Below are 27,944 nucleotides of genomic sequence, written 5' to 3'. Positions count from 1 at the left end.
TTAATTAATGGTCACTTATTGTTATTATTAATTAAATTATGCTTTTAATAGAACACTCTAGTCCTCCTGTCCTGTACACGAAACCGGAGATGTTGAAATGTTCTGGTATTGAAGATATCGTTATATATATATATATATATATATATATATATATATATATATATATATATATATATATATATATATATATAATGAAACCCTATGCAACCCCATGTAATTGACCTAAAACAATACAAGTATATGCAAACACTATTCAGATCTGAAACTATTGACATGCCTCTTGGATGGCTGTCATGACAACATGTTGCACCGATTCCTCCATCATCATTATGGTCTGGATGTACTCTGCAGGAAAAAAAGAGACAAATGAGCAGTGAATAAATAAGGCAGTGTTGTGTAGCAGGCCAGTATTTACTAAAAATCTGTCAATTGCACTGATACAACATAATGTACAATACATACATACAAGCACAGTACAGTACACACCTTGTTTCTGTTCGCAGTTAACAGCGCAGCCAAGTATGAGTTGTAGCATCCTGCCAAGCTCTGCTGCATCCGAGTGTTCCCCAATAAGGTTAACATCTGGCAGTGTGAAGTCATTTATCTGCTGGCCTAGGACCTAAACCAAGAAAGAGGGACAATATATGTTGGTATATGGTGCATCACAGCTTGCAAAATGAGTGTATTGCAGCAACTAATATCACAAATAACTATTTGGTTATAAGCCATATTTCTTTTAATCAAGTCTTGCGGTGTGTTTTTGAATATGGGAGGAATTGAGTAAGGTTAAATGAATATAACCTAATAAGGACATTAATTATAATTATATATTAATTATATAATATACAGTATGGTTTCGTTTATGTGGGGTTGATGGTGGGGTGTTCGATGACGATGAAGAGTATGACACAAGAGCAAAAAGGACACTGTGTGATTATAGAACATTTTGCCCAAGTTAGTTAGATAATGGATGCAAACAAACCAAAGTTTGTGTTAAAGCCTCAAACAAATACTATACTATGCCACTTCAAAGCCCTTGACTTGCAACAGAGTTGTGAAAAGTTAACATTAATAAGATAAGTTCATTTGTTTTGGATAGGGACAGGGACCTTAAAAGGTCATTAAAAACACCAGCAATACAACAATGTATCATGTTCTTGAATGTGTGCAACTGCAAGCTGATACCTACTTCATTTCTAAATGAATAGAACAGTTTATTCTTACCTCTTGGTTATAGTCTAAAATGCCTTTCAAAACTTTCTTTAGATTGCTGATCTGAAATTAGGAGAGAGATGGTTATTTAGGACTTCAGGACATTGTATAACCAACACCACCCATTTCTAACACAAGAAATATCATTCACAGAATACATTTGAACTGTTTCAAGTGACTAGCTATACAGCTAGCTGTACAAAGAGTACATGTAGGCTTTAATGAATGGCAAATCAATCCAGAGTACTGATTGTGATACCACAGACCTTTGTGGATTCTTACCTTTAACCTCCAGTTGTCTCCAACCTCAGGCTTGACCCTAGTTATCCAACTCTCATTGAAATATACTGCATCTCTGGGAAATACAATCGAGTTACAGGAGGTGACGTCAATCAAACTTACTTACAAATGTCACACAACTAGCAACAAGAATACTAACTAATAACACTGAATGAATAGAAGAATAGTCACATGTGCTCTGTCTTTCACAAGAACACTCTGGAATCCAGAGTGTTCTTGGGAAAGACAGGGCACATGTGACTATTCTTATATCCAGAGTCTGGATATAAGAAAGTTGATGACTGACCATTAGCATTTCTCATACAATAACGATGTACTCAGGATATTGTTTTAGAGCTGAGACGGTTTCATATTAAAGCTACTTTAAATGAAAGCTATTGGATTACTTATTTGTGGTAAAATATTAGCACATAATTGGTAGTAACTTTGAAGTCGATTCCCTCAAGCTCCACTGAAACAAACAGCGTTAATATACCATAATGTTTTTCTTTGTAGGTCAAATGTTCTAGATCAAATCCAAGTTTGTTTTTTTCAAATTGATTAGAAAATCGTGCACTTTTTTCACAAAATATCAGTCCGAAACATTGGCCACTGGTGTGCCAAGATCGGCATCGAACCCAAAAATCTGGCATCGGTCGGGCTCTATTCTACTGCACATGATGATGGGGGAAGTGGAGCGAGCCAAGTGCAGAATTTTACATCAAAGCCTGCAATTACAGCTACATGGGAATTACAGTGAATGAAACGGGAAGGGACAGAAAGAGTAAAGTTACAGCTGCCCTGAAAAGACCGGATTGACAACAAAGTACAAAGGAGATTATTTTGCAGATGATTATCAATAGACTGTATTGACTATCTTGACCAGCTACATTAGTCAGCAGATAAATGTACAGTTACTACAGTATGTACTGACTTTTAGTACTGACTGTTAATGGGGGTTGTTGTTGTTTTTTTCTTTCCCAAAAAACATGGGAATCCTGTCCACTTAGTTTTCAGCCACATTTTGGACAAACCGGGAAAAAAAAGAAAAAATAACTTACATTTTCTGTAGAGTTTGGGCCATGACGACACCAGTGGTAAGGTCTTCTACTATTTTGCAGGGAGCCTCCACTCCAAATGTCTGGATCTAAACAACAAAACAGATACATCATTTAGTTGTGGGTGCAGACGAAACACAGGAGAGAAAAAAAGAAGACGAAGACAGTAAAATGTCACAGCCCCAACTTTACAGTGATTTGTTTGGGACATACACAACAAACACAAAGACATGAGAAAGCTCTGCACTAAAGACAATGTGTTTGGTTTTTCACTTTGCATCTTTATCTTGGTAGCACTAGATACGTCACCCACAACAACACAGAATTACCAGGAAGTATAGCAGGCCAACATACATGGTGAGGTGCATGTCAGTGTTTATAACTTTGTCATAATAAAACTATTATGTAATAAAAGGCAAGTCCTAAAAAAACAACATTGCTCATGTAAGGCATGCGTCTCAAGGTGTAGAAACAATACAGTTTTTTTTTTTTTTTAACTTACTGTGCTGTGTGAATCTAAACTGGCTGGATTGTAATGTGCATTCTTCTGTGATACCTCTATTCCTGGAATATCAATGAGCTGTTGCCTTTCAGTGACAACAATGACCCATGTTTATACTTGGACCAGTTTGTATTTATACACTAAATGTTTGCTCAAGAAGAACTTCACACAAGATTGCATTGAGGCCATTTTTAGACTGTTTTATTGGCCTGGATTCTCTAACAAAAGGAATAGCATCCTTATTTTATTTTTGCCAATAACTTTTCTCAAACTATTCTCATCTCAGTCCAGCCACATCACTCTACAGCATTGGTTCTCAAAGTGGGGTCCGGGGACCCCCAGGGGTCCTTGGAGGGGTACCAGGGGGTCCCCAGCAAAATCAGTTAATATAGTGTCACAATCATACAGAGTGCCGCACTATGTAGCTTGTAGATCTGCTATTTTTGAAAAATCGTGAAAACTTGTGCAAATCTTTGAAAAAAAAATATATATAAAAAATAAATACATATAATTTTGGGGGTCCTTGACATGAAAAGGTTTGAGAACCACTGCTCTACGGGGCTTTCTTCTCCTTTTGCCCTCTGTATCTTTCCCTTCCAACCTCCCTCTCTCTCTCCATGTCAGTCCCTCCACTATTCTGAAAGACTCTCGCACAGACAGACAGAAGGGAATTATTTTCCGTTGAAACACCAGCAGTCAACATACCAGAGTAGGAGGAGACTGAAGGGAGAAGGAATGTTGGTATGTGATGGGAAGAAGGTGGTGCCTGCTCATCTGTGTGTTTTCCTCAATTTAAATTAATCAATTAATCAATTTTGTCTTGGATTTGCTGAATAATCTCAGATTCTGCAACGGTATATCAAACAAATTGACCACCTAAATTATTTGTTGCAGCCCCCTAAATGAACTGTCTGCCAAAGGGATTACCTAGTGATGGTATAGTAGAACAATTAATTATGTGCTTTTGGTTGTTTTCCAGCTCTGTATCTCAAATTATATTATTATAGTTAATCTTGAAAATAATTTGTAATTTAATTTCCTATCACATTCTACCTCCAAACTAACATGAGCTGTTGAACCATACCATTATCAAGAGGTAGTTCTGGTCATCGTCACTTGTTAAACATGAGAACAAATTATCTCTCACTCTCTCCCATAGTTTCCCAGATTAGTTGCAGTGGTTACAAGCGAGGGTGAGCAAAATCCAGTTGAGAACAAAAGAAGAGTAATGGCAAGGTTTCCGTTGGCCGGTGTACCAGCCATCCACCGACCAGAATCTTAATTGGGCGTCAATTATGAATATGATTCAATAATACATTTATCATGTTTTAGCAATTGGCACTGCTGAATTGGACTACAATATTTATCCACAGGGCTGGTTCTGGCTCATATGGCGCCCTGGCCTAGGCAAACCCGCCTTCAGCTGTCTAGCTAGTGGGGACTTTAAATGTATAGTTTAAAAGCAACAATAAGCTGCAGCCAAAATACTATAGTCAACTCTGTGTTATCACTCTCATTCCTATCTGCCTTTCAGTCTGTCAAACCACCAGCAAGAGTTCTTCTGTATTTTAGCCGGCCAGTCTGGTCATTAAGTCAGGCTTTTGTACCTGAGCCACTGCAGGGCCGGACCAAAACAATACTAAATGTTATGTAACACCATTTCAATGAGAGGAAGAGAGGGAGAGAGAGAATTCCCCCAGTTAGATGCATATACACAAACGCATACACAGGGACCTTTGTTGGACTGTGTCCAATAGGAAAAGTGGGAATGGAAGTTCAGATGGGAGACATTGAAAGAGGGAGACAGAGGCACTGTGACAGATTCAGAGTGGATAAATAAAGACATACAGTACATGGAGAAATTGAAAAGGCAGGGAGGGTCAGAAAAGGACATCTTTTACATAAAGAATATATATAGGCTAATTCTTGTACGTATACACTTTTTTTTCATGGCTGGCAGCATGGTCCGTCCCAACACACATTTGTGCTAGAACTCGATGGTGTGTGTGTGTGTGTGTGTGTGTGTGTGTGTGTGTGTGTGTGTGTGTGTGTGTGTGTGTGTGTGTGTGTGTGTGTATGACTGTTACAGAGAGACTTTGTCTCCATCCATACAAGATTTGGTCTGCTCCATTTCCCTCAGCAGAAAAGAAGTGGAGGGAATCGATGTAGAACATATAGGACAAATCAACCACACACCACACTGTCTGACACACATACAAATGCAACATAGAGCTATAGAGTACACAGGCCAGGATCTGGGCCAAGACAGAGATGTTTTCCCTAAGTACAACAATTTTGCTGCAATTAACAGTTAGGCTATCTTTGGTAGATACATTCTAAGAGTTTCTCATCAGGAAAATGTATAATCTGTCCTTAGCCACTTGAACAATAGCGTCCCTCTTCTTGGACAAATATTTAGTGAAAATAGCAGATCTACAAGCTCACACTATCAGTGTTAGTATAAGGGGGCCTAATATAGAGTCCTGGGGGGACTCCAATCATTTAAGTATATAGTGTTTAGGTGGTTAAATAATGTATGTTTAAGCTAGGTGCTTGTCATGTTGCCTGTAACTGAAATGAAACAGAAAATTATATTGCCTTTACAGCTTTTTCTATCCACAAACTGTTCTCTGAGAAATACTACTATCTAACCCTAGCTAAGCTCCAGGCTTGAGTTTCTGTGTTGCAGGAGAACATGAAACATGAAACGGGACTAATGAGAACTATTGAGACCTTTCTGATTTTGACAATGGCAAATTATTACAATGGCTTTAGAGCTTTTGCATACACCAACTGTAAAAAGGCTACAATTCAGCACTAACCGAGGGCACACTACCATCTTTGCATTGCAAGTGGTGACTAATGGGAAAGCAACTAAAGGAAGGAAGTTGAACCCAGTGAAGCCCACTTCTGGCCTGTTTGTTATACTCGCCAATTGAAAAAGATCTGCTAACGTAATGGTCTCTGTGTTTAGATTTTCTAGTCACACCTCATGGCCCAAAGTCACCAGGGCTTCCCCATCCTGCTGACAGCAGCTCTGGGTATGAGTTTGGCAGTAGGGTATGGTACAAACAAACTTCCAGGCTTTGCCGTCTTCTGTTTGGATTTATCATTCCATTGATAAAGGCAAAGCTCTTTTGGTGGACAGGGACTTAGTTACTGGAGCATTTTTTTCCAGTAATTTAACAACTTCTAGTTAGATGTTTTCTCTTAGTCATGTCCTCTGTGTCATCATAATCATCTCCCATGAGTCAGCTTATTATAATTACAAGAGGTTCGGCCTCTACACCGCACCACTGATCCGACCGATGTATCTGAGTCTTTGTCAGGGCGCTTTGTCAAAGTGCGTTGTGTCCCTTTTGTGCCCATATATGGAGATCTCTGTATCTGCCTAGCTGTGGATCTCTGTATCTGTCAGTCCTTGTCCCTTTTATACCCATATAAGGAGATCCCTGTTGTCATCAGTATATGCCCATATATGGTTGGATTGGGGGTTCTGGACAAGTGGATCTATAGATAAGCTCCTATTAAAGGCACATGCCTCTATGGGAATTATGAAGAAAAAATCCCAAAACAGAGAAGATATTTGAGAAATTCAAAATATATAAACATCTGTTTATAAATTCTCACACAACTTTCACCGCATAACCCATCTGTCATGTATCCAGTCGTGTGCTCAGGTACTTAAAAAACTCACCATTTTTTTCACTAAAACTTTACTAAAACATTTCCAGATACACAGTCTCATGCATGAACTAGGAGCTGTGCATAATCTGCGAATGGGTTTCAACACGAACCCAATTCAAACACACACACTTGTCCAGGTGCACTCCTCATCTGTGCATGAGCCTGTTTATCCCGTTTTTGGATTCTTCATTAACCATGGAGGCATGTGAGGAAAAATATAAATTCTCCATGAATTCAAGGCATCATGGAGTGAGTTATCTCTCAAGACAGCAGAATATGTCAGCACCACTGCCATAAACATGCAATGTTGCTGTTAGTAGCAATAAACACGGGAGGAAGTGGACTATGAATGAAAGGGTTTAGCTAGCCAAACCGAGTTCCACAAAAAAGGAGGTGGTACCCCTGGAGGCAAAAACAACCCGAATGGGTTCCCTGATTGTGGGGTGAGTAAATGATAGAAAGTCATTTTAGGGAATCCCCTTCTCAAGATCATGCTAGATCTTGGCACCAGCGTTGCCAGATTTAGTAAAAGAAATAAGTGGCCAAGTCCACGAAAACAAGCCCAAAAGAAGCGACTAGGCCATGTGAGCACACACACACGGCTATTTGAAAATAGTTGAACTACACGCTCACAACGTGTTGAGATGCGTTGTGAGCTTGTAGATATTTTCAAAAGGATCTTGAAAAATATTAGTTTAAAAAAGTGTATATGTTTGGGGGTCCCTGGCACAATATTTTCAGATGAGGGTCCACAGACAACTACATACCGTATTCATTTGGGGGTCCTTGACATGAAAATGTTTGAGAACAACATTGGAAATGGGAAGCAACCCAAATACGCAACTACACTTTAGAAACAAGCGCCCCGAAAAACACATTATATATATATATATATATATATATATATATATATATATATATATATATATATATATATATATATATATATATATATATATATATATATATATATATATATATCCTGTGACTGTCTGACTTTCGTTTTGTATTCCTTAGTTTGTTGTCACCCATTTTTGTAACTTTGTTGTAAAAAAAACAAGCAAACAAAAAAACTCTATGAGGGCAGTAGATTTGAGACTTGCTGACTGGCAACAGTAGTGTGGAGACTTAAATTTAGCTCACACATGCTAGTGACTAGGTTACACAACCTTTGCCTGCTTGTGACCCTGGCCTGTGAATGAACTGGCAGAAAGACAGTGAGACATAGTTGAAGAAAGACTTTCAGAGACATTATGTCTGATTAATGTTATATAAATCATCACAGCACTGGTTTACTGTATGCTGTACAATAACAGTAGCATACACACATATGCTTTCAAGATTACATAATGCTTTGTATAACATAATGTTTTGTTGTTTATTTTGTTTTTGTTTTTTTATTTTTGTACAGCACTTTGGAAACCTTCAGTTGTAAAATGTGCTATATAAATAAAGTGGTTTGGATTTGAATCACAAGATTGGTTAAGAATAGGTTTCATGGACTCGCATCAGGAAAACCTTTTTTCACATGTGCCACCTTAAAATGCTAAACTAAAACAGCAGTGCATCAAGTATAGCCCCCATGTGCATGTGGCTAAATGTTAAGCACAGTTTAACATGGCCCACTATTGATGTTGTATGGTTCGTGTCTCCACTGACTAAGCTTGGTGAATAACAGAAGGGTAAGCAAAATACAACCCCGACTGGCACACCTCAAAAGACTGGACAAAAACTGGGCCATTTATATCAGAGGAGGTTGCAGCCACACTAAAATGTACTGTATTTGGCCAAGTCTGGTGCTCTGGTCTTGTGAAAAAACGACTGGCCCGCCATGATCAAGATTTGGAACGAGTAGAGATGCTGACCTTGACCTAGGTAGGCCAAGGCCATGGCACAACTAGGAGTAGGAAATGATTGTTAGGCTTTTCCCCCATAATTAATATATTATATAGTAATAATATAGTAATAATTTTATTTTATTTGGACTATAAACAAAAAAATCACATTACCCCAGTTACCAAAATGGCAAGGTACAGCATCAACTGTATTGGCCACAGTGGCAAGTCTTTCATGAATGTATCAGCCAGATTGACTTTAAAGCACTTTGAATCAATGGCTGAATCAAGTATTCAGACCCTTTGCTCAGTATTGTGATTGGCTAGCGAGACACATGATGAAATTCATAACCTCTAAATAGCACCACGTACTTCAAAAAAAAAACTTTTCTTTTTAAGTGAGCTTCCATCACTGTGATGACCTTAAATAACACCGCTCACTTCACACTGGGTGTGATTTTTGAGTGGTGCCGAAGGCAACCACTCCTATACATGACTTTGTCCGTGTGTCCGTATGTATGTATGTATGTATGTATGTCTGTCCACAAACATTGATGACAACATCAATACGGGGGTCAATACGGGGCTCATCAAAGGCATCACTCACTTCACACAGGGTGTGATGTTTTCTTCAATTAATCAACATGTTTATATGCAACAAATGAGCAAGTCTAAAGTTTGTACTACCCAGAAACTGCACCCCAGTACCTGAACTGCAATGATTCCTCTTCTATTATTTCAAGGGCTTTCAGAGCTGAGGATAACACTTTAACATTACAGTAATTCATTATAGTTATTACCGGGTAGTTTATCCTGCTATAATAACACGGGGCGGCCATAGCCGAGTGGTTAGTGATCCCGCCTACGGAGCCAGAGGCCCTGGTTGCCGCAGGTTCGATTCCCGGCCAGGACAGCATATGTGTCGATGAAATGAAATTTGTCCCTGAGCAAGACTCTTAACCCCTAATTGCTCACAGGTTCTCATTGGAAACAAGACCGCAAGGACTTTCATGAACGACCTGTTAAAAGGAATTATCCTTATCCTTACACCATTTCTATATTTTAAGTAAAATAAATCACACATGTTGTACTGCACATCAGTGGCCGTCATAGTGCTGAAGATAATAACAGCCAGCTGATAATCACTTGGGTTGAGACCCAAGTGCACACTTATTCCACTAAGCCTACATATTTCATTCTGTCAAACTTCCATCAGTAATGAACTGTCAGGCATAACAGAATGGCTCTCATCTCTGGTCAAAGGGACTGACATAATTGACCCTTTGTCAAGTACCAGCCCTCTTCGTGCCCATAGGTCACTATTGCACCTGATTCGGATGCTATCAATGCATAGAATGGGAGATTATCACGTTCTATCAGACCATTGAATGGGCGAAGTAGGCGACCTACCGTCTACCCCGCGATTTATCAGACCATTCAGTGGGCGTAATCAGGAGCTACTGACCTACCGACGGAGATGACTTAAATACTTTAGTTTCGGTTTTGGTTTTGGTTGTTTCGGTTTCGGACCATGACGGAGGCGCGCAGTCTCAGGCGAGGTGGAGCCCCGCGACGGGCCACCGAAGGAGCTAAGGCGACTGAGTTGCCGTCCGGAGCGGTGCGACCCTCGCCTGTGCCTACTCAGCGCCGTTCGAGTTATGTACCGATATGGACAGAATAGTAAATATTGTTGTGGGGACTGCTCCGCCTCCGTCGGTAGGTCAGTAGCTCCTGATTACGCCCAATGAATGGTCTGACAAATCGTGGGGTAGACGGTAGCTCGCCTACTTCGCCCATTCAATGGTCTGATAAAACGTGATAATCTCCCATTCAATGCATTGATAGCATTCGAAGCCGGTGACTATTGCTTGGACAAAAATCCCCTCTCTTCATCCACTACCATTGAAAAAAACCTTTGTTTTTCGGTTGCCTCATAGTGATATTTAATGTGCTCAATTCTTATTTTGAACTTGGCCTCAGTAAAAAGGAACATCTCGGGTCCAGTGTAGTGACTGAGCAGTGGGCAACTGGGCATAATGCGTTTTCTTTTTTCAAAACTGGTTCAAATGTTTAACCCATTAAGACCTGAGGCCGATTCTACAAATGCCTTCTAAATCCGTAGTTCTCAAACGTTTTCCTGCCTAGGACACTTTCAAAATGTTGAAGGGTTAGGTGCAGCGCAGCACGAAGTGACTGCTGTAAAGCTTGTAGATCTGCTATTTTTTTATAGCCACTAAAATGACACTAAAATGTTAATGGGTTTAACAAACTCAGAAACCAGGGTGGAACAAGGTGGAAGTAGCCTGCAGCTGGGATAGCAATAACTTGTGTGATCATCACACAAGTTAAATACTCTCTAGTCTCTATCCATTTTGCCTCTGAAGTGGATACTTCTGCTCTGAGCAGAAGGTCCATGAACAATACAAGCACATGCTGCAACAGGATGAGCTATTCTTCAGTACTATGTTAAATATATGAATTACTGGAATGATGGGAAATCTCATGTTGTATCCACATTCTACAATATGTGAAAGAGAGAGGCTGAGTGCATGCCAAAGCCATGGTCATGATATATTCATTTCTACCTTTGGGTGGTTAACATATAAAATTGTGTTAGCCATTGACAATTATAATTGTCGATAATTGATTATTACATGTTTTATATTGTCAGTTGTATTCTGCTCTACTCATTGCTATATGGTGCACTCTATTGTTATATTGTGTAGTATGATTCATGTTATCTCGGGCCACTGGTTTTCATAACATGTTGTGTTAAGACATAATGTTTAATTTGTTTTTGTTTTTCATTTGATGATGGCTATTTGACTGTTTCTGTAATAAAATGCAGTGCTGAGATTTTAGCAAGGCAAGAAGGTGTAACTTGTCAAGCCTGACTGTTACCAAACATAAAGGAATGGAGGTGGGCATGTTATGGGTTACAGGGTAGGTGGGCACTTAGGGACATCTGGACACATCGATGAAAAATGGTCTATTTTGTCCAAAATCTTAAAAAAGATTGAATATTTGAAAAAAATGGTCTTAAGTAACAAAGAATACATGATGTGAACATGCACGGTACATCATTATCAGACTTAATTATATCCTTCAACTTCTTGTTTATGCCCCAAAATGACTGGATATACAGGTTTTGTGAAAAATGCAGAAATATTAGACCTTAACTAATCATGTAAATATTTTCTTTTTCTTTTTTTTTTGGACAAAATAGTGATGTTTACATCGACGTGCCAAGATGTCCCTATAGTGCCCACCTATACTGTATCCATATTATGAAACAATGATTGAAAAGCTATGATCCGTAACGTCAAAAACAAAACTCAGACTATTTCTCCAGACAGGGCCAACGTCTCCACGACGTCTCGGTCTGTAAAGATGTGGCATTTAATACGGGGCTGCTGGGGAAGTTAAACAGCTAACGTGTCAACAGTCAAAACCTAAACAGGCTTTAAAGCAGGGATGGTTAACAGCCTATGTTGACTTCACGTTATCAGGCCACAAACACCACAAAACGGGCCCCCTGTTGGACACAATAGTGGACGTGGGCTAGTGTTTTTGTTGTTGTTGTTGTTGTTGTTACTAATGTTGTTTTCATGGTCATCATCTCCCCCACTGGGCTAATGTAGCCCAGGCTAACTTTAGCCTGGTATGCTAGCATCAGTCACAGGGGCGCCCGACTAAACTATGTGTCAAACAAAATCAACATAAAACATCGTTTTAATCTTCATAACATACCCATGTCAAGAGGCTCTCACACAGCTCCATTCGATCCAAAGACTCCGTCGTGGTGGTCATTGTAACTCAACGTCAAACTCTAAAGGATTTTTGGGGAAAGAGCTTTATTTATCCACTGGCTCTCTGTCCCTGATGCGGTGTTTCTGTGTGTCTACGTTCTGACTCTGTACGGAGCTCTGGTAACACTGTGACGTGTAGTGGGACAGCGTTGCCAGGTTTTGCGAGAGAAACACGCAACCAGGTTTGTTTGATTGATTGATTGAATACTTTATTTAGAAAGACATGGTAACAGTACATGGAAGTACAAATCACAAATACAAGGTCCTCTAAACTGGATCGCTCATAGAAGCACTTGGCTTATTTAAAATGAGATCCCCGTGCACTCAAATCATGATGACATTTAGACATACAAATATACACTACTATTCAGAACGTCATACAATCAGCTTACATGTTACTGGTATGAAAAACAAGAAATATGTACAATAGACAGTTTTAGGGGGAGGGGGGGTAGGTTAGGACTTTGACAGGGGCCAGTTTGGAATTGCAGCCTGCTAGTCCAGTTCTATATGTCCAAAAAAGAAGGTTCGTTAAAATGTTCGGGGGATTAGGAAAACTATACATTTTTGGAAACTTCAGAGTATAACAAATCAGAAAATCCATGATTCCATTTGCGCAGAAGCCAATATGGCGACCAGCTTGGATGTTGCAAAATGGCAACCTTTGAATATTCGTTTTTCAATATCTCGACGTCTAGGTTAGGTAGGATCTGGATTCTAGTGGCTAAATCTACATTTTTAGGGTCAGGAAATCCAATGGTGCTAATTAGAAATATTTACAAGTGATCAATGGCACAGATTTGGGTCATAATCCTTGATTTTGGGGGGAAAAATGAAAAATGTAATATTCGTTTTTCCACTAGTTTGACATTTTTCAGGAAATCCAATGGTGCTAATTAAAATCAGTGATCAATAGCACATATTTACAAAACAATCTAGAATTGTAATATACTAGAAGCTCGCCCCCGCTACGCGGGGGCTCGCGTCTAGCCCGCGGCCACGCCCACGTAGCGCCCGCGGCCACTTGGCAGCTCATATAAGTGGCGTAGCGTCATGAGGGCCAGTGGGGCCGTGGCTCGGTCAGTGAAGACCCTGTAGTGCGGATGATATGTGGCATAGAGGGGCAGATTGTAAATCCCCAGAGGAAACATCCGTGGGCTACCATTGGTTCAGCGATGTGTGCGGTCGCCCTGCGGCCCCTCCTCCTCCACCAATGTGCAGTATTGAGAGCCCTGACGTCACAACAATTGGCGCGATGGGCACTGCACTCTGGTTGGTTAGGGTACACCTAGGGCCCAGGTAGAACCCAGTTAAAGCCTGCATGGGCAAACCCAGTTAGGACCCGCCTTGGTCCCACATAAACATGGCTAGTTGGGGCCCACCTAAGGGCCAGGTAGAAGCTACTTATAGCCTGCATGGGCATGGCAGTTGGGACTGAAGTGGATGCCGCTGACATTGCTGACATGGGGTCCATATGGTTTAGCCCACCTTGAAACCATATGGGAAGTACGCTGGCATGCTGGCCGGAATGCAAACGCTGCATCATACCTGTAGTGTGTAGTTTGATGTTGTGTGTGTAGCAGATATACCTGCTGTGTGTAGATCAATGTCCATATGAAAGTCAATGCCCAGCAGTGTTTTTGTTTTTGTCTCCAGCAGAGTTTCTAGTGTCTCTGTCTCTCTCTGGAAGAGGTTGCACATGAACTCTGCAGCCGCACTGAGGCGCTCCAACACAAACACTCTGACATTAAGCTGCTTCACACAACAAACATCAGCACCACGCTGCTGTTTGTCCAAAAGACACAATATCTCCTCTCCCACCGACGTCATGTGTTCATTTATCGACAGCCGTACAGACTCCTTTTGACACATTTTACCTCGTTTATTCAGCTCTCACTGACTCTCCACATCGGGCTGTTATAGCGCCACCATGAGGCTGATTAGAGAAATCTCAAGTGGAATTTCTTCCTCGGCATAGTGGGAATGTGGGTGCAAAGTTGCACGGAAAGTGCATGCTGTGTTCATAATGTGAGGCATTTTGGTCCAAACGGAGCAGTCCTGCAGACTTTGGAAGCCATTTTAGCCAATCAGGATGGAATATGAAAAATCTGAAAGAGACGTTTTTTTTAATGACTGTGGAGATACTGTGTACCGATTTGCGTGATGTTTGGGCAAAATATGTAGGAGTACTGTGAGAAAATGTGTTTAGCAAAAAGCGGCCTCCTGGTGGCACTGTAACAGGGCCATGTGAAAGAAATAGGGCAGAGGTTCTGAATTGGCATCGAGGGAGTGTGTGTGCCCAGTTTCGCTGCGATCAAGTCAACGATGTGAGAGATTAGCTATCACAGACGGACGGACAGGGGGTGAAACATAGTCTTGCGCCATGCCTTTGGGCCTGGCGGAGACAATAAAAAAACGAAAGTGAAGGAAATGAGCATTTCTGCAACAAAAGTAGTCAACAAACTATACTATAAAAACATTGGCCACATTGTCAAATAATCTAAGAAAGAGGAAATCATGTAGAAAATAGCCGATCTACAAGCTTACAAAGCCTCTCAACCTGAGGCGTTGCGAGCTTGTAGATATGCTATTTTCACAATATGTACTTGTGGAACGGAGTCAAACAAAATGGGGGGGTCCCCAGATCAATTACGTTTATTTGGGGGGGGGGGCGGCCTGAAAGGGTTGATAAGCACTGCTCTAATCGGAGCGAAATGATCTGAAATGACTACATGACCATAATGCAGCCTAACATGCGTTGCAGGGGGCGGTCCTGCCATTACGTTAGTTACTGTAGTTGCTGTGGAGCTACATAGTTCTCCAGAAGACACACACAAACATACACCATCTACAATGGACTAACTGAGCAGCAATATTGACATTGACCACACGAACGTGCATTGTTGACAAAGTGATTGCACAGTCGCTGCAGGCATGACAACCACGTTAGCGTTAGCGACATGGCAGCTATCACAGCTCCCTGTCCGTCGTCGCTGCGACTGACTGTGTGTGTGTGATGGCTACAGCAAGCTCTCTGCGATGCCATTGTCTGGGAACTGCTCTTAGCGTGACACAACCAATGAGAGTGAGCGCTGTAGTTGTTGCTAAGATACGGTGGCGTCTCTGCCCCATAGCTTGTAGATCTCTCACGCATGATTGGCGTAGGCTGCGTTGCCAGGTCTGACTGTTTGTATAAGCGATGTTGGGCTTATTTGGGTGCACTTTTGGGCTCGTTTCCATAGACCACGGCAGTGCTTATTTCTTTCCCGTGACCGATGTGGCCAAAAAAGGTGCAAAACGAACCATCCGGAAGTACATTGCGACATGAAATATATAGCACTTTTTGATTATTAGAGAAGGAGACACATGTGAAGGTGGAAAATTAAATGTAGGAGATTATATAGTTTTTCATGAGCAATTTTTGTAGCAAGTTGTGAGAGAATTGGGCTTCTCCTGTGGGCGGGGGGCTGATTAGAACCATTGGGGTTTGAAAGGAGACGCTCTCTGTTTGAGTGGTGAGATGATGATTATCTGAAGAGACAGAGACAGATGATTTCTCTCTTTGACAAAAGGTTGCGTCAATTATTTACACAAACACAAACTAGACCGGTCTATACATCATCCTCACTATCATCATTGCTGTCACTAGCCAATGTATCTTGTCTTCATCATTTTGGCAGTCAGCAGTACACTGACATAGCTCCTACAGGGTAGCCCCACTGATCTGCACGGACATCTAAGTGAAGAACAGTCTGCTTTACAGTGACATCTGACCATCTCAAATATTGCCTCTGGTGCTGGGAGGGACTCAGTTGTAACTGGGTTTTAGCTGGCCATCCTTGCCCTTGTAGTAGCCATTGTTGAGTGGGTCAAGGAACTCCTGCTGAGCAATGTGTGCCTGACTCCACACTCTGGCCTGAATATGGACTCTTAGGACATGCTGCTTGAGAGCACCAAGGGTGGGTGGAAGCTTGTCCCGTTCTGCCATGTGTTTGCAGAATAGATGCCATCTCAGCTCAGGGATGTTTTCGATTTTGATCTTGACCCTTTGGTAAGTATGCAGTGCATACAAACTTAGCTACTGTAGTTAGCAGATCCTCTGTCACATCACTGGTTTGAGAAAGCATCTTCAGAGCCTCGAGCCATCATCACCAGCTTTGAGGTAGCTGTTCCACCAGGTAGGTTTGCCTATCCTAGAAAATCTTCCAGTGTTGTCTGCTCCTGTAAAGGCATGAAATGCCGGCAATGCCGGCAAATTCTGGGTGCTTTTCTGCACCCAGAATGTTCCATATTGGTGCCACTTCCAAAATCCCAGATGTCAGATGTCAGTGTACTGCTGACTGCCAAAATGATGAAGACTGTAAAGATACATTGGCTAGTGACAGCAATGATGATAGTGAGGATGATGTATAGACCGGTCTAGCTTGTGTTTGTGTAAATAATTGACGCAACCTTGTGTCAATGAGAGAAATCATCTGTCTCTGTCTCTTCAGATAATCATATATTACAATTCTAGATTGTTATGTAAATATGTGCTATATGATCACTGATTTTAATTAGCACCATTGGATTTCCTGAAAAATGTAGATTTAACCACCTGAATCATGATCCTATGTAATCTAGAAGTCAATAGTGGAAAAACGAATATTACCCCCCCCCCCCCCCTGATTTGGGTCAAATCAAGGATTATGACCCAAATCTGTGCCATTGATCATTTGTACATATTTTTAATTAGCACCATTGGATTTCCTGACCCTAAAAATGTAGATTTAGCCACTAGAATCCAGATCCTACGTAATCTAGAAGTCGAGATATTGAAAAACTAATATTCAAAGGTCGCCATTTTGCAAAATCCAAGATGGCCACCATATTGGCTTCTGCGCAAATGGAATCATGGATTTTCTGATTTGTTATACTCTGAAGTTTCCAAAAATGTATAGTTTTCCTAATCCCCCGAAAATTTGAACGAAATTACATATAGAACTGGACTATCCTGAAGGTCTATGAAAACAAGCCCAAATGAAGCGACCTTCGCCGTTCGCCCTTTAAACATATCCCTTGTTTAAAGGGATAATGTTGTTGTGGGCTGGGCTTGTAGATCTGCTATTTTCAAATAAATCTTGAAGAAATTTGGAAAAGGAAATTGAAACATTTTAACAACACAAATCGTGGGTCCCTGGCATAACATGTTTTCAGATGGAGGTCCGTTGACAAATATAATTAATTTGGGGGTCCTTGACTTGAAAATGAACCACTGGTTCAAAACAAAATTAGGAAACAACTGCACTTTAGAAACAAGCCCAAAGTCGCTTATAATAAGCAGACATGGCAACACTGATAGTGGAGGCGGGGCCTGGCTCTGGTAACAGTCTGAGGTATGGCGGAGGCGGGGCCTGACTGCTGGTGTGACGTATAGTGGAGGCGGGGCCAGGCTCTGTGAACATTGTGACGTATGGTGGAGGCGGGTCGGATAGAACTGTTTCATTTCAAGGACCCCCAGTTGACTATGCCTTTTATTGATTGATTGATTGATCGATTGGATACAAGATTATTAAAAGTACAAGTATAACAATTGTTTCCATTGTGGTCCACTGTACTCGAGTCAATTCATCAGTAAGACATAGGCCTACTTATACATTATGTGTGTTCGTGCATGTCTGTTTGATGAAGGGACTGATGCAGGAACATATGCATTACAAAAGGACATTACCATGCATTCATTCCAGGTGTCTGTGAATTTGAGTTAAGTAAAAGAAAGAAAGAAAGAAAGAACAATCACTTTGCAAGTTGAGGTAATTTTCCATGGTTACTACATCACAATAAACTGAGCAACTGCCTATTTATGTATTTATTTGTCCTTTATGTTGACCAAATCCTGTATTTACACATATCATGTCCTTGCAGTTGCCATAAAACACTGGTTGCGTAAATTAAAATAGTGATCAGTAATACATTTCTGACAATGTGTGGCAAATTGCATCTGAAAGTCAATTCCACTTTAGAAATGTCCATATATAGATCTGCTGTCTCCACCTAGTGGTTGTATATTCATATTATAGCCATGTTCTGTCTTAAAGCTGTAAGCATAAACATCGCTTACATCTAGATTAAATTATTTCACACAAATAAATTCAATGAAGACATGTCAGACAGTTCATTCAGTCATTTTCATCATGGCTACTCACTTGTGTGTAATTGATAGAAAATAAGTCATTATTTATACATATTATATACACATTTTTATTTTAGTGGTCTTGTAAAATGGACATTGTATTAATACATTTATAATTCTGTAATAATTCTCTCTGCCCCTCCCAGCACAAAGCACTCAGTTCACACACACACACCCAAAGGACCTCGATGGAAATAAGCTCTCGAGCTTTATTGTTTCATCCTTTCGACAGATATGTACAAATGTTTATGTATATGCATCTTGTCAGTTAAGATGTCAATAAACCAATCAAGCTTTAAAGTTTAAAATTTACTCTGCAACCCCAAATGTAAATTCTGCTGCTGTGCATGTCTCCATCCAGTGGTTGAAAAATAAATAATTCACACAACTGAAAAAAGGAATACTTGAAAGAAGCTCTTCAAGTATGCAGAACTGTCAGCAGACAGCAGACAGATTAAGTGTCTCCAAAATGAAGGTTGGTTGCAGTACAGGGGCTTCTCAGCCCATTCTTTTGTGAGTCTTCAGATATTTGGGCATCGAAGGAGGAGAGAGGAGAGAGGATAAGGAGAAGCCACCAAAGTGGCAGAGAGGGCCTGAAGATGTGGCTCAAAAGCAATAGGGTTATCTTTATTAAGACATTATTTTTGTGAGGTTGATGAGTAGAAATACTCAATTGAATCAATATAGGAAAAAAAGACCTTCCAATGTAACACCAGTGGATTTCATTAGATCTAAATACCTATACACAAGGTACTATTACGTATACTTTTACATACATGAGTTCCTCACAATTATATGCACATTTGAGATATGACCCTGATAGACTTGAGGGAAGACATGGCTGTAGTGGTACATTCAGGATGGTCCATTTTAAAAGTTGACAAAAAGGGTGCACTAAACTCCCCCCGATTATTGTCTAAACTGATGTTATATCAGATTCTATTCAGCATAACATTTATAATTATAATTGAAAACATACACATCTGGCTTTTTGTTTGTACTTGTATTAAATACGAAGACCGTTTGGAATGCCAGCTATGTAACTAAAACACCTGGACAGTGGACAGTAGTGCATTTGTCTAGAAGTCGCTACAGTTTCAGTAGCCAGTGGATATCTAAAATATGCTATTTTTGATATCTTGTAGTCCACTTAGACTTGGCACTGTCTTAAGCCAATCTATGCCATCATTAACAGTGCATTTTATACAAAAACAAACAAAAAAATTGAACTTTCCCCCTTTTAACTCATAAAATGATGGCCAGACTGTGTAAACTAATTTTCTGAGGAACAAACAAACTTATCGATCAACTGCCCACCTCCCTCTTCCAGAGTCTCTTTGCCCTGATATGAGCTTTAAAGTGTCCACATTTTGTTAGTTAGCCATTGAGCCTCTGTGTTACCACCTCTCTATACATGATAGAGATGTAAATAAACAGGAGAAGGATGACGAAGAAGTCGTCCATGAAGCCCAGTAGGCCGAAGAGCGCCTCAGGAATGAAGTCAAGTGGTGAAGCTAGGTAGGTGAGTGCACCGACCAGACACAGGAGGATCCGGATCCTGAACATCCAGAACAATCCGCCCACAGAAAACATCTCTCTGAAGGCATGACGGAGTAGGGTGGGAACATCTCGGAGCCTGTCCATCAACTGGCGGGAACAGGAGACACAGACAAAAAGATAGGGGACACTTAGTTTAGATCATCATGACGGAACTAAAAGCACTAGGTTGGGAACCTCTACCAGGCTGTGGGTCAGCTAGTAAAGGATAACAAAAAGAGGAGAAAGCTCTATGTTATTATAGGCCCACTATTGTTTCAGCTAGAGCCTCAGCCACATACACTGTAGCTATATTATCCTTCATTCAATTCCCAGCCGAACCGGTTTCATTTCTCCTTCCAATTCTAATAATACAGACTTTAATAGCGCTTTTCTTAGTACCCAAAGTCACTTTACAAAACAGCTTAAAATAAACAATTTTATTAGGAGCAATAAAATTCACTTTCCTTCCACTCTTCCATGTCATGTCTAAATAAAGCATTGAAATACCATTAGGGATGACCCTAATGGTATCATTAGGATTTTATCGATTCCCCTTATTGATCCCAGTTCTATATCTATCTATCTATCTATCCATCTATATATAGTATTTTGGTTCCAAAATGTTAACAAAGAAAAAGCAATGAAAAAAAGGAGGTAAAATGTTTAGACAACTTTCTTTTAAGAATCAACTTAATCAAATATTATTTACGATTACAACCCAATATATTAGTAGTACCTGAGATAGAGGCAATTCTGGAGCTTTTTGTCCTGAAAATACCGGTGATTAAATCAACCAAACAAACACTACAATTGTTCCTGTAAAAAATAACTGTCAAACTGTCTTGAATATTATGGCTGCAACTAATTATCGTGAATATTACGGCTGTAACTATCGATTAGCAAAGTTAAAAACTCTTTCCAGTCTCTCTACTGTACAGGCCAATGAAGCAGACATGACATGTCATGTCAATTATACATTGGCAAAAGTACACTCACAGATCGTGGATGTCCACAGAACCTGCTGTTGTAGTCATTAATGTCTCTAAGGATGAGCTGTGGCTGTGCCTCGCCATCCTGGACTCTCTGTGGGTCGGCGTGCTCATGGAAGAGAGGGAAGAGTAACGTCACCTGGAATTAAGAATGCATAGAAAAGATCATATTTAGCACTACCACTAGTCCTCCATAACAGGGATATCTATATCATTTCTGTGAAGCTGGCATCCTATGTGATATTGTCAGTCATTTGTGCTGTGTTTGTGCTGATTGGTGCTGTAAAATATTACTTGATGTAGTACGTTTATGATATAATTCAATTAACATATTTTACAAGCTGTACAACTACAACAAATATTTTTTTTTTAAAAGGAATAAAAAAGGAAAAGAAAATTGCTACATTTGTACCGATCTTTAGAGACGTTACTTTTTCAATGTAAGACTTATTGTTCACTTGTGCTACATTCGTGCTGGTATGTGCTGCATTTAGTGGGTCAAGCATGAATTGTGTACTGTATAGCCATTTAACAAAATTTGCTATAGAGGGCCATGCCAAACTGAAGGGGGAGGGGGGGGGGTTCACTATAGCAAGCAAAACATTACATTTGTACAGTCATATCTTGTGACACCGTCTTACTATGAAGTGAAGTTACAGGACTTTTCCCCCTTTGGTGAATGATAAGCCTGAATGTGTGATCAGGATGCAGATGATGGCCAAGTCACCTATTAAAAATGACCCAACTATGAACAGAGTCAGAAGTGTGTGGGGCTGGATGATGTTAATCGCAAATAATAAAACACTTCATATAAAAACAAGCAGAGTCTCATTAGCCCCGCTAAGCACCCCTAAAGGCAGTGCTGCTCGTTACACCAAACCCATTACCCACATACCTTAAAATTGTCTTTTTTCCCCATTTAGCCACATTAGGAAAGAGTGCAGATCGAAATTTCTGGTCTGGTTGGGTGTAGGCACCACAGCCTATAGTGGCTGCTGGAGCTTGCAGACCCGAATACTTTTTTTAATCCATGAATCGTTACACACACGTACCTTGCACACTGATAATAATGCGTATTATTCTATTAATAGCAGAGCATTTTGCAAAATGAAAATCAGTCATCAAGCAGTGTGTGTGGTCACTTACACAAAAATAAAATCATCGCTATGAACAAGGAGAGTTTCACCCGCTGATCAAGGGGCTGCGGGATTATCCTGGTCTTTCAATTTGTTTATTTCATTGGCTCAGTTTGATGCTTTGCTATACTGGAGCCACATCAAAATGAAGACCCACGTGATCCTAAACAGCGGCTGGCGGTTGGGACACACACACTTGCCTTTCCTTAATCCACAGGCTGTAGTCTACAGCCTCAAAACACTGCAACATTGACAATATGAGGCAAAAAAACCTGGTCCGAAAAAAAATATAACCGACAAATTTACAGAGGCTGTGTGTAAACAGAACACGATTGACACAACGTGAGGTCGAATAATTATTTTTACGTGCGATGAATTTCGGCCAAAAAATACGGACCAGTGTGCACACTCCTAGGAGGCTATTTTCAAGGTTTGTAGTGATAACATTTGTCACTTTTCTTTTTTACTTTGTAATATTATCACTCACTGTTCAATGTTACATTACATGAATCACAAACAAGTTTGGAAAAAAAGTTCAGCTCAGTCACAGTCTCACCATTTGTCTGCAGATGGGGCAGTTAATAGCCCCCAGCCAAGTTCCAAATCTCCAATAGGCTACAATACAAGACCCTGTAGAAAAAGACAATATTTAGTTTTCATTAAAGTAAACTTGTGCTTATATAAACTATGTTCATATTCATATTATTTGGGATGTATGTATAGGTGTTGGGAACAAGATGGTGATTATTTTTTGAATAGAAATAACTCTGTGCTTAATTATGAACGACTCGGTTCTGCTCTGTGATTGGTTAGTTTGTTGTTAAGCCAACAACTCCATTCACTCTTGTGAACCATTTTTTTCCAAAGCAATTTCCAGATATGTTAGCAGCAAACACTAACAGCACTGTAGAGTTGATGCACTTTTAAAAACATAATTAGTTTAAAGAATCATATTGAATATTATCATCTGTATATCTGCCCTATTTTTACGATCGCTCAATGCATTACTGTCTGTAAGTCCCCCAGGAGACTAGGTCTTTTTACCCACTACGCCAAATCTCTTTGCCAAACATTAGTGATCTACAAGCTCATAGCACGTCACATTGGGAAGTGTTGTGAGCTTTTCGCCAAACATTTTGGCAAAAACAGAACGGCTATTTTTTCTGAAGAGATTTGGTTTAGTGTAGACGGAAAAAAGTCCAAGTACAGTAACAGTTGTATAGGCATATAAATGCTTCTTCCGATGTCCAAACTTAGGGAGGTGATAAAACTACAAATTGACGTCATTCCAAACTTCAGATTGGTGGTTTCAAGCATTTCCTTGGAACCCGTGCACCTCCAGATGTCCTGACTCTCCGAGCTATAGTTCGGAAAGCCTGTCTGAACCCTGACGTCGGAATGAGTATATATTGCGCTTAACTCAGGGTTGTTTTACTAAATATAGAGGGTTTAAGCGGTTAACTTTATTTAACTAATATTTGTGTTGTCCGGCCTAGTAGTGTCTTACCACAAAATAGGTGTCCACAATTAGTCTCCACAGGAAGCACAGCCTGCTGTAGACACACAGGGCAGGACATGTCCGTATAAAATTGTTGTCTAGGCTCTGATGGAGGACTTTCATCCTGGGATGAAGGAGAAAATAAATACTTAAGTACATGTACAGTATATGAGCATTTAATGTATGGGTTACAGTACATGAGCAGGGATTTACAATCGTTGGACTAGAAATATCTGTTTAGTAGTTCTGACAAGTGCTCTACTCTGGGGGGGGCTCTCATCCCAGCATCAACATAAAATGAAAAAAACAAACAAAAAAACAATAGGCCATATGAGTAAAGGAAATTTACCAATGCAAAACCCCTGAATCCAAACATTGTAACATATTAATGCAGTGCAAAAATTAGAGCAGTTCATTTATTTTGTAACTAATAATTAAAACTAGTGAACGGCTAGTGAAATGGCTTCCAGTTGACTGTACAATCAATTTCAGATTTTACTGCATGGATTTGTGAAATAAATGTTGCTTAAGTGTTTCCCCTACAATGCTGTTGAAATATGACAGTTGCAGTTGAAGGCGCAAGGGCTGTCATGGCAACAACTGGATCGGAGGGCACAATTCCGGAGAGGATACGACGCGGTCGCTGCAAATTTACAAGCTAGCAAGTTGCATTACGATGTGATGTGCTGTTAGCCTTTATATTTGTTCTTTTTGTTGTTTTTCCATGCACGCATCCAAAGTTCCATCTCCTTTTTTATTTGGCAGCATAGCAGAGTTGGTCCCTAAAACTTATTTGGCATGAGTAATATGGAACTGGTTTGGATTTTCCATAGACATGCTACAAAAAACAGTAACTTGCAAAGTTTGCAAGTTTGTCCTCCCCTTGTCCAGACAGGATAATATAACCACCTAGCTGAGTCTGAGTCTCCTATCTTTGCCTGGACAAGGCAAAGTTTTAAGTGGCTGCTTACCTGCTCTGACTGGAGCTGTTGTCGGACGGCTCGGACATGTTCCTGGTTCTCAGGATGAATGTTCTGCTGATCTTCTCTACAAAGGTTGAATGAAAGAGAGGTTATGCATGCGTTAATTCCCCACCTGAATTGAATGCCAACAAACTCACAATACAGATGTAATTAATCAAATATCATTTGATGTAAACTCTGCAAACAAACACTACTCAAGTTTTCACATGATGACTCTTTACTGCAGCTTTGTCCCACAGTGCAGGCTTACCAGACTTACAGCAGCAAACAGAACTATACTGCAAACGTGATTCACATCTGCTTTGACACTATTAAGTACTTGGATTGCCAACACTATTCCCATTGCTACTCATGAGAGGTCCTGTGCAATACTGCAAGGACCTTTTCCCATTAACCACATGAACCCTGGGCATATTAATAATGATAGCTTGAATTTATATAGCGCCTTTCATGAACCCAAGGACGCTTTACATCAAAAACAATGAACAACCAACCAACAAACAAACAAAACAACAAACAACTATTTGCCATAAGCCTGAGAGAACATGTCATAATAAGTGAACATTCTGCGAAAATAGCCCATCTTCAAGCTCTTTGTGACACAATGAGCTTGTAGATCAGCTGTTTTCGGCAAAGAGAGTTGGTGTTGAGGGGAAAATGTGGGGGACAAGTACAGTTTCGGACAAGCGTATTGAGTGGCCCTGTCTTTCCCTATTTAGGACTGACCGTGGGTAGCTACTGGGACGTAAGTCGGGGCTTGATCAACCCTGGCTGGGTCACCTGTGTGAGGGTGTATGTTGCGAGACCCGAAACATCCTATGACCCCAGGCTACAACACTGATGATACGTCCCAGGTGCATCCATGTGATGTTTTTTTGTTATAGTTATTCTACTTATAGTGGCTCATAGGAATTTATAGACTACGCGACAACCAGGAATAGATTGGTGACCACCGGAGAGACGGGTGACAGCCGGAATGTAGACGGCATCCGGGAGCAGTTTGGGTTGGCGCCCCAGTCTGTGTCTTCCGTGAGGAAGAAGCCCAACAAATCCACGGTGAGGCCTTTAGGAGGACCATTCAAGCAAGACGCAAAGGGAGCCTGCAGTACCACCGCGGGCCAAGACACCATCACACCAGAATGAAATGTTTGGAGCGGGGGAGTCTGGTGCAACGCTCAGGTCCTGGACCTGGTGAGACGGAGGAGGAGCCCGGCCAGGAGGCCATCCACAGAGCCTAGGCCCTCCACGTGCCAGAGCCTCCGCTCTCCCCCATTCCTGGCAGAGTAGTTTCGGACAAGCGTATTGAGTGGCCCTGTCTTTCCCTATTTAGGACTGACTGTGGGTAGCTACTGGGACGTAAGTCGGGGCTTGATCAACCCTGGCTGGGTCACCTGGGTGAGGGTGTATGTTGCGAGACCCGAAACATCCTATGACCCCAGGCTACAACACTGATGATACGTCCCAGGTGCATCCATGTGATGTTTTTTTGTTACAGACCAAATGTATATAGGGTTTAAGTACTTAAAACAAAAAAAAGAATGAAAACAATGCTTAAAGTTGTATTTATATGTGGGTCAATACCTGCAGAGCAGAGTCAGTAAGCCTCCCAGGAAGGCAACACTGAGCACCACCACAAACAGAACCTGGTTGCTGACTCCCTCGATGAGTGTGTCCTCATCTTGGATCATGTAGTCCAATTCCCCACAATGACTCTCCTCCATCACACACACTCATAGCCTACAACAGCAAAGGACAAAGAAAAATACAGTTTTTTTTAATCAAATACACTGAATGTAAGTAGTAGCACAAACATATATATATTATCAAATAAAGGAGGTGCCAAGTTGTTTCACTAAATCTGACAGAAGCCCATGCAAGAACTTCAGGCTAAAGTCTACGATTCAGATAGATTTAAGTGTATGACACATTTATGAGGAGCTTAAAGCCGGACAGATTTTGACAACATACTTGGAAGGAGGGAAAATAAAATCCTGGACGACCAGCACATGCACATATTATTTTGTTTAGTGTTATATATCAGTGAATCCTTCATACTGCACATTATTCTCAGGCTCTTGGAGAAAATGCAATTTTTTTCACTATCAATTTCTGAGCCAATATTTGACACAAAAATGTGATATCATATAAGATTAAAACAAATTAAACTTGTCATTCTCCTTCTCCTACCAAGTTTAGTGACCAATATTAATTTATTTCTTGGTTTCCATTGGCAATTCCATCATTTAAATTATGTTATTGATCAGCATAAGGGGAAAAGTACAAAATCGAAACAAAAACTGCTAGCTGATCGTTTATATTATATCATTATAAGCTAAATGTTATAGTCAAAAGAAGAAAACAACCATATGACTGCCTTTTGAAATCTAGACATATATTTACGTGTATACGTCTGACTAGGCCAGCATTATTTGTAACTTATTTGAACAGGCCAGGTCATTATTTTGGATTCTAACTCGACTAGTCATGACTGAAGATACAGAGGAAAATACTAGTTATACTCTGAGAGTGCACAATAACCAATATTTTACTGTGCAAGGAATATTATTGTTCTTTTTGTTGAATTTAAGTTGGTTCTGTCATCGATTCAACAGGACAAGTTGGACAACCAACCAAGCTAGCATACTCAAGTAAAGTACAGATACCTATACTAAGTACAGTACTTAAGTAATTGTTCTCAGTTACTTTCTACCACTGCTAGCAGCTGACATCTTAACACCGACCAATACTATAGTCAAGTGAAGTTAGCGTTCATTATTGATTGTTTTTCCACTACAGACAGTATTAAGGACGTCGTAGATGTTTAACATGATCCTGAATAAAAGCGATACTGCTAGGATCACACACGCGCGCACACACACACACACACACACACACACACACACACACACACACACACACACACACACACACACACACACACACAGGCTAATGTTAGCATACTGTATCTTTCATATATCAGTAGATTATCGATTTCAAAGTGACGCCAATTAACGACATGCATGATGCAACGACATTTGTTTGACAACAATCAGCATGTCATAAGAACGTGCTGCTAATGTTAACGGTACCTTGTTGCCTTGCAGACCACCCGTCAGTCAGGACCACCTGCCCTGGTACTTATAGCTACTAATATAACTACAACCAAACACCAGAGAGTTACAATAATAAGACTAAATATTCCAAGGTACTATGTTCTAACTCTATGACTATGTTCCGCACTGATG

At 40.4% G+C, this 27,944-nt stretch overlaps 2 protein-coding genes across 4 annotated transcripts in view; both read right to left on the bottom strand.

Moving 5' to 3' along the window:
* hook3 (hook microtubule-tethering protein 3) overlaps positions 1 to 12,473 on the bottom strand; it is a 37,223-nt gene extending 24,750 nt beyond the window's left edge. For all 3 annotated transcript variants that reach the window (XM_084046053.1, XM_084046052.1, XM_084046051.1), the window contains exons 1-6: positions 12,324 to 12,473; positions 2,553 to 2,638; positions 1,495 to 1,567; positions 1,225 to 1,275; positions 487 to 619; positions 278 to 345 (exon numbers count right to left, since the gene is read on the bottom strand). In XM_084046053.1, coding sequence (XP_083902179.1) covers positions 278 to 345; positions 487 to 619; positions 1,225 to 1,275; positions 1,495 to 1,567; positions 2,553 to 2,638; positions 12,324 to 12,383 — 471 coding nt within the window. In that variant the 5' untranslated portion in view covers positions 12,384 to 12,473. The remainder of the gene's footprint in view (positions 1 to 277; positions 346 to 486; positions 620 to 1,224; positions 1,276 to 1,494; positions 1,568 to 2,552; positions 2,639 to 12,323) is intronic.
* A 6,693-nt stretch (positions 12,474 to 19,166) lies between these two features.
* On the bottom strand, positions 19,167 to 27,944 carry rnf170 (ring finger protein 170). Its single transcript, XM_084046913.1, has 7 exons — positions 27,789 to 27,944; positions 26,281 to 26,436; positions 24,688 to 24,763; positions 23,726 to 23,840; positions 22,775 to 22,848; positions 21,090 to 21,221; positions 19,167 to 20,201 (listed from the first exon to the last, which is right to left on the bottom strand). The coding sequence occupies exons 2-7, from the start codon at positions 26,418 to 26,420 to the stop codon at positions 19,932 to 19,934; spliced, it is 807 nt and encodes a 268-aa protein (XP_083903039.1). The 5' UTR covers positions 26,421 to 26,436; positions 27,789 to 27,944; the 3' UTR covers positions 19,167 to 19,931.

Source organism: Gymnoscopelus microlampas, assembly GCF_963454915.1.
Source record: "Gymnoscopelus microlampas genome assembly, chromosome: 21".
Taxonomy (NCBI): Eukaryota; Metazoa; Chordata; class Actinopteri; order Myctophiformes; family Myctophidae; genus Gymnoscopelus; species Gymnoscopelus microlampas.
The sequence above is the reverse complement of the archived record's forward strand: the minus strand, read 5'-3'. Positions and strand labels throughout refer to the sequence as shown.